The 15804-nt window shown below is 44.5% G+C and overlaps 1 protein-coding gene across 3 annotated transcripts in view; it reads left to right on the forward strand.

The window, feature by feature from the left end:
- The first annotated feature begins 123 nt into the window (after window positions 1–123).
- Window positions 124–15804, forward strand: part of LOC125437113 (SUN domain-containing protein 3-like) — a 104083-nt gene continuing 88402 nt past the window's right edge. The window contains exons 1-2 of one of the 3 annotated variants that reach the window (XM_048504485.1): window positions 124–548; window positions 1611–1637. Coding sequence is in view for 1 of the 3 variants with exons in the window: in XM_048504483.1 (XP_048360440.1) it covers window positions 10450–10472 (23 nt within the window). In the remaining 2 variants the exon portion in view is untranslated. Of the gene's footprint in view, window positions 549–1610; window positions 1638–10434; window positions 10473–15804 lie in introns of those variants that run through there. The other 2 variants (XM_048504484.1, XM_048504483.1) reach the window with 2 other exon arrangements.

The raw sequence follows: 15804 nt of genomic DNA on the forward strand, positions 1-15804 counted from the left end.
GTGCAAAACGGAGCTGCCTTTCCCTTGCAACCTTACACGTGCAAGTCCCGTGGGCCTCCCTGCTTTGGATCCCGGGCCAGCACCCTCCAAGCGGGGCGATGCATTAAGAGCCAGAGCCTCTTGCGTGCCAAAAGATCAACCAGCACCACCTGCTCAGCGTCAAGCGAGCGAGGAGGTTACCGAGTTACGCGGCACCGGGACGGAAAAAGGGGGTGGGCTTAAGTAGCAAAGAAAATTCAGGATCCGTGCATGAAAACCGCAGTCCTAAACTAAGGAGGACATCTGTTTGAACTCCTAGGATTGACGCCACTAACTCCATGCACATTTGCTAAAGGAAGTTCTCAGAAAATCAGGGAGGGTCGCTTGCTCCCAAGTAAACGTGCATGTGCACACGATGGGTGGGACAACTTGGGAAGGACCACCCCCGTGAGAATTGCTAAAGGGAATTGCATCCGGACTTGCAGCAGTAGATATGAAACAGCGGAGGATCGCCTGCAGTCTTCGGGGAAAAGATCAGGGTGGAAACCAACAATTTCGCAAGGAAATAGGTACGAATCTGCAAACTAGAAATGATAGTGTATCGTAGTAATAGTGTATTGTGGGTGTGCGGTTTAGCGCGCGTCTGAATCTGCACAGACGGGTGCTTGGAAAACGTGCGCCGCGCCCGCCAGAAGGGCTTTCCCCAACCACTCGCCCGTTGCGTGCTGCGTGACCTCCGGCGGCCGGGCGCAGTTCCCTCCGGGCTGTCTGAGCAACTCGCCGCCCATTTCCTAAAAAGCGGCGCCAGTCTTCGCACTTCGGCGTCCCGAGCCAGCCCCGTTTCTGGGGCATCTACGCAGTTTTTGTTGCCCTCTACCGCCTGGCGCGCTCCGGCTCGCAATTGTGACCTTGCTGGAGCTGCCTGTGGCGATTTAGTTTAAATGGCTCTTAGGAAAGCATGCAGGGAGGGTGGAATTGCAAAGGGAATGAGCGGGAGGGAGAGAGACTCTTTGCAAGGATGAGCTTTGGAAAGATCCTTCCTAAGTCCAGACGCCTTTGCAGGTGACAGTTTTTACTCACTGGACGAGCCAACCCCCTGGAAATTGGCTCTGGTGTCTGGTTGGTGGGAATTTGGTTGCGATCCTCAGTGCTTTCCTCTCCCTTGCCAGTTTCACAAATCACTCCGCCCCCGCCCCCCTCCAGCCTAACCTACCTCACAAAGTTCTTGTAAGGAGAAAATGGAGGAGAAAATAGTGTAAACTGCTTTGGGTTCCTTTTGGGGGGGAAAGGCTGCTAAAAAGATCCCCAGGACCACATTTGTGCAAGAAGGCAGGGAATAAAGTAAGTCAGTAGATAAATAAATGAAAATATTCGATTTATTGAAATATTCCAATAAATATTACACCTGTTGTAGCTTAATGGACATTGACAGGTTTTATCCTTTATGTAGGGCCCCCAACTTGTTGATCCTGAACTTTTTGGCATTTGAAGAAAGTGTGTTTCACACCTTCACAAAACAGCTGCCATGGAGGGGCCTTGTTCCTATCCTTCCGTGATCAATATATACATTAAACATAATTTTTAAATGAAGTGAAATGTGCAGGAACAAATGAGTATTTTATTTTTCATAGGTCCAAGATCAACTGAAATAAATTATGGTGAGTGGCCAAAATTTCGATTCACAAGTCTGTGCAGGATGGGGAATCTGACATGGGGAACCAAATGAGGCCAGTACTGTATACAGTAAATTTTATTTGAGTTGTGTGTAAAGATAATTCTTACTGCAGCAGCTATAAGAAGGAGTAGTTTGGATTTATATCCCACCTTTCTCTCCTGTAAGGAGACTCAAGGTGGCTTACAAGGTCCTTTCCCTTTCTTTCCCCACAACAGACACCTGGTGAGGCAGGTGGGGCTGAGAGGGTTCACAGAGAACTGTGACTGGCCCAAGGTCACCCAGCAGGAATGTAGGAGTGTGAAAACACATCTGGTTCACCAGATAAGCCTCTGCCACTCAGGAGGAGTGGGGAATCAAACCCGTTTCTCCAGATTAGAACCCACCTGTTCTTAACCATTATAACACACTGGCTCTATTAGAAGGGTAGTGTGGGTTTGCCTGCCTGAAGGATAGGGTGTGAATCTGCCATTCTCCTTTGCCCTTCTTCTTATCTGACTCTACTTGTATTCACTTCTTGTAATGAGAGTAGCCCCCCCCCCCCATCCCCAAAAATTACCAGTGAAGATGGAGAATCAGGCACTGAGACAACTTTAGCATGGCTTGCTTTGGGACTGGTCCTGCTGCCTATAGCACAATTTTCCCATCCTTCTTTTGTTGTCTGCATACTCTAAGCAAAATGGAACTAGTGATGTGGTTTTCACATAAAGATCAGAAAAAGTCAGAACAGAAAGGAAAGGAGAAGAGAGGATGGAAAAGGTGAACAATAGAGAGCAGAAAAGAAGGCAGTGGGAATTTTACTGAAGAGAAAAAAGAGGGGAATATGAAGATGGAGATGCATGTATGGAAGTATTTATGTATTTAAATATTCTTCTTTTCTTCCCCATCGGGCTTGCAATGTTGTTCTTCCCTCCTCCATTAATCTCACAATGACAGCCTGTGATGTAGGTGTGCGACTGGCAGTGGCGTGCCACTAATGGGGACATGGGGTATCCCATGTCCCTGGGAGCACACAGTGTTGTCACATGTAACAAAATGGTGTGCACACACACCCATGCCCTCCTTTGCAGGCCAGCTTCTGCCTTCCCCAGGCCCTGCAGGGAGTCAGGGGGCAGAGCGCTGTGGCAGACGGCCCAGGTGGGCGCTGCAATGCAGGCCGGCCCAGGAGCCGGGCTGCTGCCGCAACGTCCATCCAAGCCACACACACATCCTGAGCTCTGCCCTCCCTGGTCTCTCTGCTGGATCCTGTAAGTGGGGTGGGGGAAAGGCACAGGGAGCTGCAAGGGCACAGAGAGGGGGTCATGCCCCCAGGCGCCATTTATGCCCAGTACGCCACTGGCAACTGGCCCATGGTCACCCAGAGTTAACCCATAGCAGTATGAGTATTTGAACCTAAGTCTGCAAAGTCTTAGCCTGACACTGTAGTGCCATGGTGGCGAACCTTTGGCACTCCAGATGTTATGGACTACAATTCCCATCAGCCCCTGCCAGCATGGCCAATTGGCCATGCTGGCAGGGGCTGATGGGAATTGTAGTCCATAACATCTGGAGTGCCAAAGGTTCGCCACCACTGGTTCCACCACATTGCCTCCAGGAAATGGGCACCAGGAAACACATGTGCATTACAAGGCCATTGTGATGATGGAAACGTTAATATTTTTTCGTCTTTCACTGGTGGGCCATGAGAGTTGGGGTCACGAGAAATTCTGCGCTCTGTGGCATGCTGCATGAGTTTAATTTTAAAGACGTGCCCAGTTCCACATTAACGTTAGGCCTGTGTATCCACCTACCCTCAAGTTAGTGTGTGAAAAGAATGTGCGTGGTATCACAGTTTTGTGTGCGATAAAGTATTGTGTTCATAAAAGAATATCAAGTGTGGGCACATATGTGAATGAGAGTTTGGGTTGGGGAAGATGTGGTCCAGTGGTAAAGCATCTGCTTTCCAAGACCCTAGTTCAGAGGTGTCCAACTCTGGTTCTTCAGATGTTCATGGACTACAATTCCCAGCAGGGGCTGATGGGAATTGTAGTCTGTGAACATCTGAAGTGCCAGAGTTGGACACTCCTGCCCTAGTTCAAAGCTTGACATATCCAGTTTAAAGGATTAGGTTGTACATGATGTGAAACGCCTCCACATTCTGGAGAGCTGCTGCCAGTCAGAATAGATGGGTCAGAACTTGACAGATTAGAATTCTATTACTGTCAAGAATTACAGTGTAATGGCCTAACAAGTTAAGGTAGTTTTACATTTCTAGCTGGCAAAGGATGGGCTAGCGGCTAGCCAAATTCATAATTCGTAATAGTGTATTGTATTCTTACAAATGTGAGTGTATGAAGGGCATCTGTGGAAAACAATATGCTTCCAAGGCTGTTTCCCATGTATATGTACAAGGAAAACTGTTTTAACAAGCATCCACAATGTTACCCTAAGTAGGCAGTTTCCACTTTAATTGGAGGAATTACCTGGAGAGCGAGAGGGGTAACTGGGATTGATAACCTGTTTATATCAGGACAGTCATGGGTGAAAACTCTCAGATGAGCAGGCAATTGTGTAATTAAAATAGGTTTTATCAAAGAATAAAACTAGTAAAACACAAAATATATTTTAAGCAATGAGTATATGTACATAAAGCGTACAAGAGCTAAGAGGTAAGGTCAGGAAGTAGGATAAGGTTTCAGGCATGAGTGATAATTGTGTCTTGAAGGGACATCCAGGGAAAGCAGTGCTGAAGAGGAAAACATCGTTTCCAGGAACAAAAGGAAGAGCCCACACTCAAGTGGAGGAATGTGCAACAACATTGTGAAGTATGTTAGACTGAGGGTGTGTGATTGGCCCAAGGTATCCCAGGAAGCTTGATGACAAAGTGAGGATTAGAGCTTCCATGGCAAAGTGTTTGTTTCATATCCTAGTCTGGAATTCTAATCACTAAATCACACCGTTTTTTGTAGATGGCTGGTGTTGAACAGTATGAAGCAGCTGACCTGGTTGAGTTCTGAAAATTCTGTGGTAGAAAGGTTGACAATACTGTTGTGGTTGCCTGACAACAGCCACTAAGTGTTGCTTAAGTTAATTAAAGTGCTGAACCTGTCTTTTTGAAGGGCTTTTAAAAAGGATTTTTCTGCAAACCTAAGGCTTTTCTCAGGTTTTTGGAAAGATCAGTCCTGTCTGTCTGTGGCCCCAGTCTCCAGATTTAAGTATCCTCAGATGTGACCATATTGACAATTAGACATGTTGATATATGTCCAGTATCTTATATGTGGCTTATGAAAATTTAAACCAGTACTCTGTAGTGATATTTTTTAAACTGCTGAAGATTCTCCACAAAGTCCTTTAATGCCATAAATAAATCTTTGCTTGACATTGACTCCACATTCTCATTCCCTTCTCCAATACAACTAGATACTGAATTCTTACTGCTTAAGCAGGCCTGGGAATGTTTCCCTGTACCCATCTGCTCTTATCTCTGCAGCTGCAGAAGGGGTAGTGGAAGCTGTGGTGTTTTCATCCCAGTGCTCACCTGTTGAGCAGTGTGTGTGCATGTGAGTGTGAAACAGTACCTTCTTGCTTCAGGGGAGGGAAGGGAGGGTTGTGGGCCTGATGGATCTATGCTGGGGGATATAATGCTTTGCCTGTTTTAATGTACTGAGTTGTGACAATATAAGTCACCAACTGTTCAATGGTTGCCATCAATAAATGAGAATTCTACTTTCGAAATATTGGCCCCTTCCGCACACGGAAAATAATGCGTTTTCAAACCACTTTAACAACTGTTTGCAAGTGGATTTTGCCATTCCGCACAGCTTCAAAGAGCACTGAAAGCAGTTTAAAAGTGCATTATTCTGCATGTGCGGAATGAGCCATAGATTTCTTTATTGATCAAGTCTGGGGTTGTGACAATATTTAGTGTTCTAAAGAGTCATGTTTGGTTCTGTGCTGAGCCACATTGGCCTCTGAAGCCACAGTTTGCTGTCTGTGTGCTAGAAGCTACTTCACATAATCAGCTTCCCCTGCGGAAAGGTGGGCTCTTCTGATGGCTTTCTTTCTTACCCTGTTTCTCCGAAAATAAGACATCCCCTGAGAATAAGACATAGTAGAGGTTTTGCTGAAGTGCTAAATATAAAACATCCCCTGAAAGTAAGACGTAGCAAAGCTTTTGTTTGGAAGCATGCCTGTCGAACAGAACACCAGAGCATGCAGCTGTGGAGCAGAAAAATAAGACATCCCCTGAAAATAAGACATAGCACATCTTTGGGAGCAAAAATTAATATAAGACACTGTCTTATTTTCGGAGAAACATGGGTAACAGGAACTGTGCTTCTAATGTGAGACTTGCTGTGGTCTTTATACCTCTCATTTATGGAATTGTCCTTTATACTTCTGCCATGATGGAGGTGAAAATTGCAACAACCGTGAAGAGAGGTTGGGTTTATTGTGAAGTTGTAGATGTTAGCCAAAGTGATATATGTGGAATACAGGATTATTTAGCTGTGGTGGCCATATGGGGAAGCATATGTTTCAGCTTGTTTGCTTTCCCCACCCCCACATTGTGCCTGAGATTTGCTTGCTTAAATTTTCACAAATGTCTCTTCCACGGCAGATCACTGAGAAACTGAGAGGTAGGAAGCTGAAGTTGTGGTTGCCTTGTCTTTAAGTAAAACTGTATATTCCAGAATATCCCAGCCACCATGAACACAATGGGGAGCCCCTTATCTCAAATGCCAGCAGTGCTATAAAACTCTCTGAAGCAAGAAAAAAAGATTCATGTCCTTCCCCTCCTTGTTTTAAATTCGATGTGGCAATCCCTTGATGTGGCAAGTAAAAAGTGGTTGAAAAAGAACCACTGAGTGTGTGGATTCAGATGTTGTATGAAAAGAAAAGAAGAAAATGAATGAAAATCAATGTTAATGTATTTTCTAGATTTAAGAAAAAGAAAAATAATATTTTCATGTTTGGATCATTTCTTTGTTTTGATGGTTGGCTGTCTGTTAGAAAACTCCTGGATATCAGGGGAAGGGTGAGACTAAGAGGGAATAATAACAATTGGCAAGCAGGTTTGTTTTCCTCTTACTCCCTTACTATGCTGCTATGATCTTAGCCCAATCCAGTCAGGGGTTGGTGCAGGTTGGCAAAGAATCTCCCCTCATTTCACCGTGCCATCTAAGGCTGCTGTGCCAGGCCAAGCCAGTGTTAGTGCAGGTCAGAGAATCTGTTCCCTCCCCTCAACATCTTGGGCATTCTTCTCGATTCATTCAAGGCTCAACAATTTGGTGCACCCTAGGAAATGTAGTTTCATTGTCAGTAACCATAGGACTACATGTCCCATGGTGCACCATGATGTGGGGTCTTGGATACATCAGAAAGGGCATCTGAGGCAGCAGAGGAGATATATTCTGGGTAGTCATCCACCACTTCTCTTTCCAGGTTTGGGTGTGTTAGAAGTCCAGGGATTGGCATCAGTCTAAACTGCACAGTGGAGAGGAGGGAGTGTATATGGAAAACCCATAAATAATCAAAAATGATTACCCAGGGATAGAAATAGAAACAAATAGCATTCTAAAATGAATAGAACTAAAAATACACTGCAGTGCATCAGACATACCAAACTTAAAAAAGAAAACTTGGGGTCCGCAGAGATACCACCTCGTATTGTTTTTTTTTAATGGTGCCTGGTCTTTCAAATATTCCAGCATGCTTTTGACATATGTAGATCAACACTGGCATGGCTTAACCAGAGGAACTCATAAGACCATCTACTTGATCAGAAGTGTTGGTGTGACTGTAGTAGCTATTACAGGCAGCTGCTACAGCCACTTGCAGGAGCCTCCTGCCAAGCCCTTTCTCAGGATCACTTCCCAATGGTCTGGTCATTCATTCACGCTCCAGCAGCTTGTGCTAGGATGGCCTTGGTAAATGATATGTTGCAGCTAAGGAATCTTTTCTACCCTGCCAACAACCTGCCTCCATGGGAAAAGATGCCTTCTTTCACATTCCGTCCTAAATAACCTTGAATTCAAGGTTATGCTTCAAGAGCAAAGGGCATTTAGCCTAGAATGGCAGGGGTTAGAAGAACGTCTCATTGCCTTGTTGTCACAACATGCCCCCCTTCCCCCAACAGATATTATTTTCTTGCTTGCAAAAGTGTAGGAAAACATTAATGTGAATTTCAAAACATATGACTTTCACAGCACTCATATTATCTTCACTTTACACACCTTTGTCAAAAATGATACATTGCAGACGACTGGGGTGAGATCTGATACCCTTTTACAAAGTCTTGCAAAATAATAATCCCAAGGGAATGTTTGCAAAAATAGGTTATAGTTAAATTGCATTTTGCGTAGGCAACAAACGCCTTTGAGAACCACATTGTTTGCAGTGGAATTCCACTGGCTCGTTGCTGTTGCGTTTCACAGGATTTTGTTCACTGCTTGGCAAGAGTTCAATGGAGAAACGATATCTGCTCAGCACATGTGGTTTAGTTTTGCTCAAATGCTTTCACACACCCACAGAACAATGTAAACACGTTCCCCCCAATGAAAGATTCGGGCAATCTCTTGCTGGTCATTTAGGGTAAAGACCAAAGGTAGCATCACAAGTGTGGTGGAATTCATTGGAACACACATTCCCTACAGCAATAGCAACCCATTAAGATTGAGAAGCCACACCAACACCCTGCCGGGACAGGACAGACCGGCCGCACCAACCCCAGCCAGCACAGTAAGTCAGGGTAGGTAGTAGCAATGGCTTGCAGGATGGGTCAGTGTAATCTTGAAGAGAATTACACCCTCCTAAATCAATTGGTTTAGGATTGCATTGTTAGTCTTAAGAACATTGTCTAGATTTGTAGCCTTAAATGGTAGACTTTAGTCTTGGGGGAGGGGGCGATTTGCAGTGGACATTTTTAAAAGCCCATTATGGTACCATGTTCAAAAGAGGTGGTTGTGTCCTGGAAGCTTGTAGAAGCCAGCCTAATGCCAGGTTTCAACAGCTCGCACCATTACTCAGTCGTGCTCTTCTGGCAATAATTCTCATTCTGCTACCTTGTTCACAGTTAGCTGTGAGTGCATTTCCCTGATGTCAGTAAGGCTTACATCTAAGTAAGCATGCCTAAATTCTGGACTTGATTGTACATTTCACCTAGCAGGAAAAGAGGTGATAGTCTTTGTCATACCAATTTCAAAATCTAGAAAGTAACCACACAATAATATAATCTCTCTTAAATGTGTTCTGTTCTGGGCCTTTTTATGTTAACAGATTTGTACTGTGAATCAAAAAGGTCATTTCTGCCAGTAGGGACTCGTCTTAGATTTAATTTTTAGTTGTTAATAGAGTTACCTGAGTGCAGAGGGAGATTTTCATGCTCTGTGATTATTTTGTGTTATGAAGTCATGTTCGATAAAGTCCTGGTTTGTAATTAGGGGATTCTAACTCCATCATTAGGCTTTTCAAACAGTCACAACTTCAGCAGGCTGCGTCAGCTTTTGAATTTCAGCTAAGAGCCATTTCTTGTGGTACATCACACTTTTTCTTCATAGTTGCCATTACCCTAAGTAGGCAGTCTCCACTTTAGCTGGGGGAATTAACTGGAAACAGAGAGCTAGAGCAGGGAACTGTGTTCAACAACCTATGTATATCAGGATAGACCTGGGAGTCTATATACCTGAAGGATTGTCTCTCCCAGTATAAGCCTATGTGGCAACTTAATTCAGCACAACAAAGCCTTTTGCCATTCTAACCCCTGTGAGGGTCTGTTCCACTTCTGCCCACTCACAATTTTTTCTGTGACTTCACCAATGTCACAGAATAGCCTTCTGAAAGAAATTAGAAGATCTGTGCTTCTCATATGGATTAGAAACTTGTAAAACAAAGCCCTTGAAAAGAGCCATTGGCTCTTCTAAGATTTTTGCTCTGTTGGGTGCCTTGAATTTATAGTCGTTTCATTTTTGTTGTTTTTGTGTGCATGTATTAGGTGGCACCAGATCGCTTCTAACCCTAAGAAGTAATGATCTCCAAAACGTTCTGTTGTTAACAGCCTAATGCTCAGGTCTTGCAAACTGAGAACTGTGGCTTCCTTGATTGAGTCAACCCATATATTGGGTCTTTTTGTTTTCCTGCTGCCTTCAACTTTTCCAGAGAGTCTTGTTGCATAATGTGACCAAAGTACGGTAGCCTCCGTTTGGTCATTTTAGCTTCTAGAGTCCAATTTCCTAACGGTATTGCTCTCAGCTTTGCTGAGAAATGCTACGGTTATTTTATACTGGTTTATTATTCTTACCTGCCTTACAGACCAGTCCAGATGGGGCGGGAAAGCTCTGCAGCAGCTAGGGACAGAGTGTCAAATTCAGCGTTCCACTGCCTCCAAAGGGGTTTGCTGCGTGCCTTCTTGATAAGCTGGAGCATCACAAAACCTTTTTAAAAATAGATCTCCTCTTACTTTTGGCCTCAGGAGGCCATGCAGTTCCTGGAGTTCTTTTTGCAAAACAGGCAGATACCGCTTTATGTGGAATTTTATATACAGGGCTAATTGTCCCAATCAAGAATTTTTCCTTTCCTTACTGACTGCTTACATGACATTATCAAAAAAACAAAGAAAGGTGATCGGCACGCAGAGTTCTGTGGCTCCGGGAACTGTCCCTGCACGTACACTATTCTGAAAATTGATGTTTTCTAGGCAGTGTTTCAGAATATTATCCCCTGGCAGCTCCAGTTAAGAAAGGATCAGGTAGTTGGGGATGTGAAAGACCTCCGCTGGAGACTCTGGAGATCTGCTGCTTGGTTGATGAACTGTACTGCCCTCGATGGACCAATGGTCTGACTCAGTGTAAGGAGACTTCATATGTATTAGATCACAGGTGTCAAACTTGCATCCCTCCAGATGTTATGGACTACAGTTCCCATATCCCCTGCCAGCATGATCAAACTCGCGCCCCTCGATATGTTATGGACTACAGTTCCCATCATCCCCTGCCAGCGTGATCAAACTCGCGCCCCTCCAGATGTTATGGACTACAGTTCCCATCATCCCCTGCCAGCATGATGCTGGCAGGGGATGGTGGGAACTGTAGTCCATAACATCTTTTTTGCGGAAACACTAAAAGTACCTCTTGAGTTTTGCCTGTCCCCCACAAGGTTCTTCAGCACAAAGTACTTTTACTATTATGTTGGCAAAGGGCCAAAAAACCCATGGAGAAATCTATAAATGTCTGAGTTTAAAAATAATAATAAGTGCAAGGTTTGTACCATTTCCCAATTTGAAATGGCTTCCATGGAGCTATTACTTGTCCCACTAAACCTACAGGCTCCAGGTCAGGAAATTCCTGATGATTCCTGATTCCTGAATCAGGGTTTAGGAAACTATCCCTATAGTCTGGAAGTAATCTGAAATTCTGTTGGAGGTTGGCAGACCTAATACAGGCACTTATATAGGTCTTACTCAGGGCAAAAGAGGCTCTCCACAAAACCATTTGAGGTTGGGGAAGCAGCCTGCTAGCAAAACTCTACCTCTTGCATCTCAGTTCTCTATTCAGTGCAAGGTCTGATACTCTTGGGAGCTCACTTGTAGAACTCCTAATGTAGAGCCCATGTTTTTGTCATGTTCAGAAGACTCCAGGTTCAAATCCTGGCATCCCCAGTTTATGACTCTCACAAGGCAGGTGGTGGGAAAGGCCTTTCTCCATCTGAGACCTGAATGATTGGCTGTCAGCAGGACTAAACTGAACTAGTGTGATATAGTGATTGGAATACTGGACTAGGATCTGGGAGACAGAAGTTCAGTTCCCTATTCTGCCATGGAAACTTGCTGGGTGACCTTGGGCAAGGTTTCACCCTAATGTATTTCACAGGGCTGTTTGTTGTGAGGATAAAATAAGGAAATCAGGGCCATGTATGCCACCCCGATATCATTGAAATGTATTACAGTGCAAATCTAAAGAGTGTTAATCCAGTCTAAGCCCATTCATTTTATGAGCTTAGACTGGAGTAACTACATAGGATTGCACTAAAAGTGCTTAACTTTGTATTGTTCCCATAATATTTACACATCTTTAAAATATATGCTTAATATATAAATATCATGCACTTTTGCAAGTACTGAGAGCTTGGGGTTTAAGCATTTAAATAATAACTACTATATAGTTACATGAATTATAACTGAAAAACACAAACACAATTTAAATGAAAGGAAAAAGAAAAGCTGCATATTAACAGTATAAGAACAAATTGTAGAAGAAAGAGGAGGAAAATGAAGCATGAACAAACCTTTTGTAGAACAAGTATATATAGGGAATAACAAAAGAGGAAGAAAACAGATGCGTTATATGATTAGGTTTGATTCACTGTGCAATTCATGTCACCCTATGTAAACCTTTTTCATTTGCCCAGTGATTTTGTTAATTGCAATGTTGTGCCCTCATGTTCCTAATTAAAAAATATTCTGCTGAAATGCAATATTTTTTGATATTTTAACATTATGCATCAGTCCAATGCTTAATTTTTGAATATTTCTGAATTGAACATGGGATAACTGCACAAGTTTATCCACAAACATCTCTTCTGTGAAAATTAAGCTTAAAAAGTCAAGGTCATTTATTTGTTCTAGTTCAGAGCCCGGCTCATGCACTGATATCAGTGGGGAGCTTCAATACCTGAGGGCTTCCCCCATTCATTCCTTCATCAGCTGCACGTATCCCCAAATTTCCAGGTATTTCCCAACCCAGAGCTGGCAGCCCTACCTCCTGTCTGCCTAGTCTGCAATTACCAGTCTCATCAGATACCCCCTTGATAAATGTCCAAGGAATATTTGGAGCAAACAATCAGAGAAAAAAAACTACCTGGCTGCAAACTAAATGCACTGATCCAAACTCCTTTAAATATGAGAAAAAAACATGTAGCATGCGCATGACCTATTTTCCAGCATCTTCCTAATAATGTCTTTAACAAACTTCTTTCACTAAATCTGGACTGGTATTCTAGGTAATATGCAAGAAAGGGAAAGACTGCTTTTGTTGTGCAACTTTTTAGAACAGGCTAAAATATTTATGGCTTTAATGGATTAGTTCTTTAGCTGGTGTACAAGGCAAGGCTGAAGTCTCTTAATGCTGTCCCTGTTTATAATAGCTGGCAGTGTGGCTTATTGCTGTTTTAAAACATATTGTATAGCCATAAATATTAGACTGAAGTGCACATGCAAATACGTACCTGTACAAAAAATGTCAGGCAGATAAAAATTGAAATGGATTTCCCATAGGAGAAAAGTTGAAACATTGCATGAAAAAATCAAGATGCTGTTGAGAAATTGAGATGTTTTCTTGAATAGGTGTGTTTGTGGGTAGGGGGGAGACTTAAAACATTGAAAGAAAAGCGGGACTTGTTGAAAGATAACACTCCACAGCAAAAAAATCCAGCAAATGTTTCTGATTGATCTCTAAACCACTGAAATTTAAAATGTTTTTGGAAGAGAGACTAGTAATTCCTTGAAAGTCATTGTATTAATTCAGAAGAAAAATTAAAGGTGTTGCACAAAACAGTTTGATTCAGATTAGTTCAGATAAATGAAGCAGTAGCGTATTTCCCCGAGGGGACGTAAGTTTGCCCGTGATACGGGAGCCTAACTCGACTAGTCACATGGGAAACAAAATCCCCCCCCACGTGACCAGATGCCTTCCGGCCTAGCAGCTGCTGTTCCTGCACGAATTTCTCTTGCGCTGTGGCTGCTGAGCTGGGAAGAGGGGCTGGCCGAGCTCTTACTCGCGAGTAAGCACCTTTAAAAGTAAGTTGGGCTCCAGCTGCTCTTCCCGGCCCAGCAGCCACCACACAAGAGACAGTCACGCCAGCCATCTGGGCTGGGAAAGGGCTAACTGGCCATGGCTCCTCTTCCCAGCCCAACAGCCAGGTCACGAAAGAAAGCCATGCTATGGCTGCTGGACCGGGAGCTGGGCCTGGAAGAGGGGCTGGCCCCGGCTCTGTAAGCGCATACTCGTGCAAGTAAACCCCGCTTACTCTTGAGGCGGGCTCCAGCCACTCTTCTTGCCCCAGCAGCCACGGCACGAGTTTCTCTCGCGTCCCAACTGCTGGACTGGGAAGAGGGGCTGGCCCCGGCTCTTACTTGCGAGTTGGGTTCCAGCCCCTCTTCCCAGCCCAGCAGCCGGGGCACAAGAGAAAGTAGTGCCGCGGCTGCTGGGCCGGGAAGCAGGGCTTACTTGCGAGTAAGCGCTTACTCACAAATAAGCAGGGCTCCACACGGGGGGAGGCCTGGAGGGGTTTTTTTGCCTCCAGGCACCATATGGCCCCCATACACCTCTGCCTTGAGGAGGGATGATTTAGCTGCCACAATGAGACGTGGCCCATTGGCCCTTTCCCCACTCACCTTTGCCCGAGGGTTGCTGCGGGCAATTCCCGGCGCGCGCAATTCCTGGCGCGCGCCCCGGCTTCCCCACAACCCCGCGGGGTCGTCAAAAGGCGTCATTTGAAAAGGCGCCAGAAATTCCGCGCGTCAAGGGGGCGCGAGAGGAGCAGCGTCGGGGCGGCTGCATTCTCGCCGCCCCTGAAGTGGGGAGGGCAGCTGAATTGGCAGCTACTTCACCGAGGAGAGTAGCGCGAGATAAGGAAAGTGGGGGAAAGGGGCCATTGTCTTGCACCTATTAAATGGGGATCCGCCCGCCACCATCCCCCACATGCTATTCTCCCATGCTGTATCCAGGACAATAAACATCTCCATTTGCAGGGAGGTCTTTTTTTGGACACCCACCCCTGTCTGTGCCCCCTGAGCTTGGCACTCGCCCTGCCTGACCTCAGGCATGCAGGCAAGGGTGTGTGGGGAAATAAGCTGTGTAGCGGAAAGCTGCTACATAGCCATAACTGATGCTGAGCCTATCGACACAGATTGGTATCATTGTGGCCAGTGATGGGGTCTTCCTCAGGTGACCTCCAGAGTCTTCAGTTCTGTTTTTTTTACATCTGATTTGTTCCCCTGAAAAGGGTATTGGGCCACAGTGACTTCAGACTTGAGAAACACAAATATTCTTCTTCATCCTTGAACAAGGAATGAGGTCGTGGAAGGACTTGTCCACTGGGGTAAAAACAGTAACAAATAAACTGAGAACATTTTCTAATTTTGGTTTAATATTTCCCCCCAAATATCACTATGCATCTTGTTGAAAATATGCTGCTTCCTTCAACAGAGCCAAAGGTTGACAGTGTGGGGCTGAAGTATGGTGGATTTAAGTTATTGGCCACTATGGAGTCAACAGATAATTGCTTCTCCTTTCTGGTTTTATGTGCTTCACCTTATTGTGTTATTTCATCAGTACTGCTAACATTGTGATTCTGTAATTTACAATCTCTTTTCAGGCAGTAGTCCACTGGTAACTATTATCTCAGCCATGAGGTAGGCCCAAAGACAAACTGAAATTGTGTTTTATTGTGTCATTGTATTAGCTTAAGCTCTGGCCTGTATCTTCCAGATAGTTCTTAAAAATGATGCTTAGCACAGACATCTTTCAGATTATAATTGCATTTCTTTATTGAGAGCAACAAGTAAACTATTGAGAGCAACAAGTAAACTGAGAAAATGGGAGGTCCTAAGCTGTCTGATCCTGAAGCCTTTGAAAAGTTACTGAAATGACCCTCCCAAATGAAGGAAAACATTAAATAAAGCACTATAAAAGAAAGACTAAGGCCCCTTCCACACATGCAGAATAAAAAGCAGCCACAACTTACTGCAGGCCGCCATTGCTCTCTGGGAGGAGGAGCTCCACCCCCCCTCCTGTTTTCGTCCCAGCCCAGAGCTTGCATGCAGTCCGGGACTTGAAGGAAATCTTGCGGCTGCATCTGCTAACGCAAGATGCGGCCGTGACGTCATCAGGAGGGGCCCACCTGGAAGGCTTTAAAAAGCCTTCACTTTTTCACTTCACTTCACACTTTCAATCCATTTTCAATGTACTTTGAAGCTGGATTTTACTGTGCGGAATAGCAAAATCCCCTTTTAAACAATTGTGAAAATGGATTGAAAGTGCATTATTCTGCATGTGTGGAAGGGGCCTAACTTGAGAAATCACAGTAGGAGTTTCTAGCGTAAACAAAAAGATGAATATAGTCCCAAAGGTGGAGTTTATGTTAAAAGCTTACTTATCCTGAGCCATTAAAAGCTCACCCTG

The sequence above is a fragment of the Sphaerodactylus townsendi genome, linkage group LG07 (assembly GCF_021028975.2).
Source record: "Sphaerodactylus townsendi isolate TG3544 linkage group LG07, MPM_Stown_v2.3, whole genome shotgun sequence".
Lineage (NCBI taxonomy): Eukaryota > Metazoa > Chordata > Lepidosauria > Squamata > Sphaerodactylidae > Sphaerodactylus > Sphaerodactylus townsendi.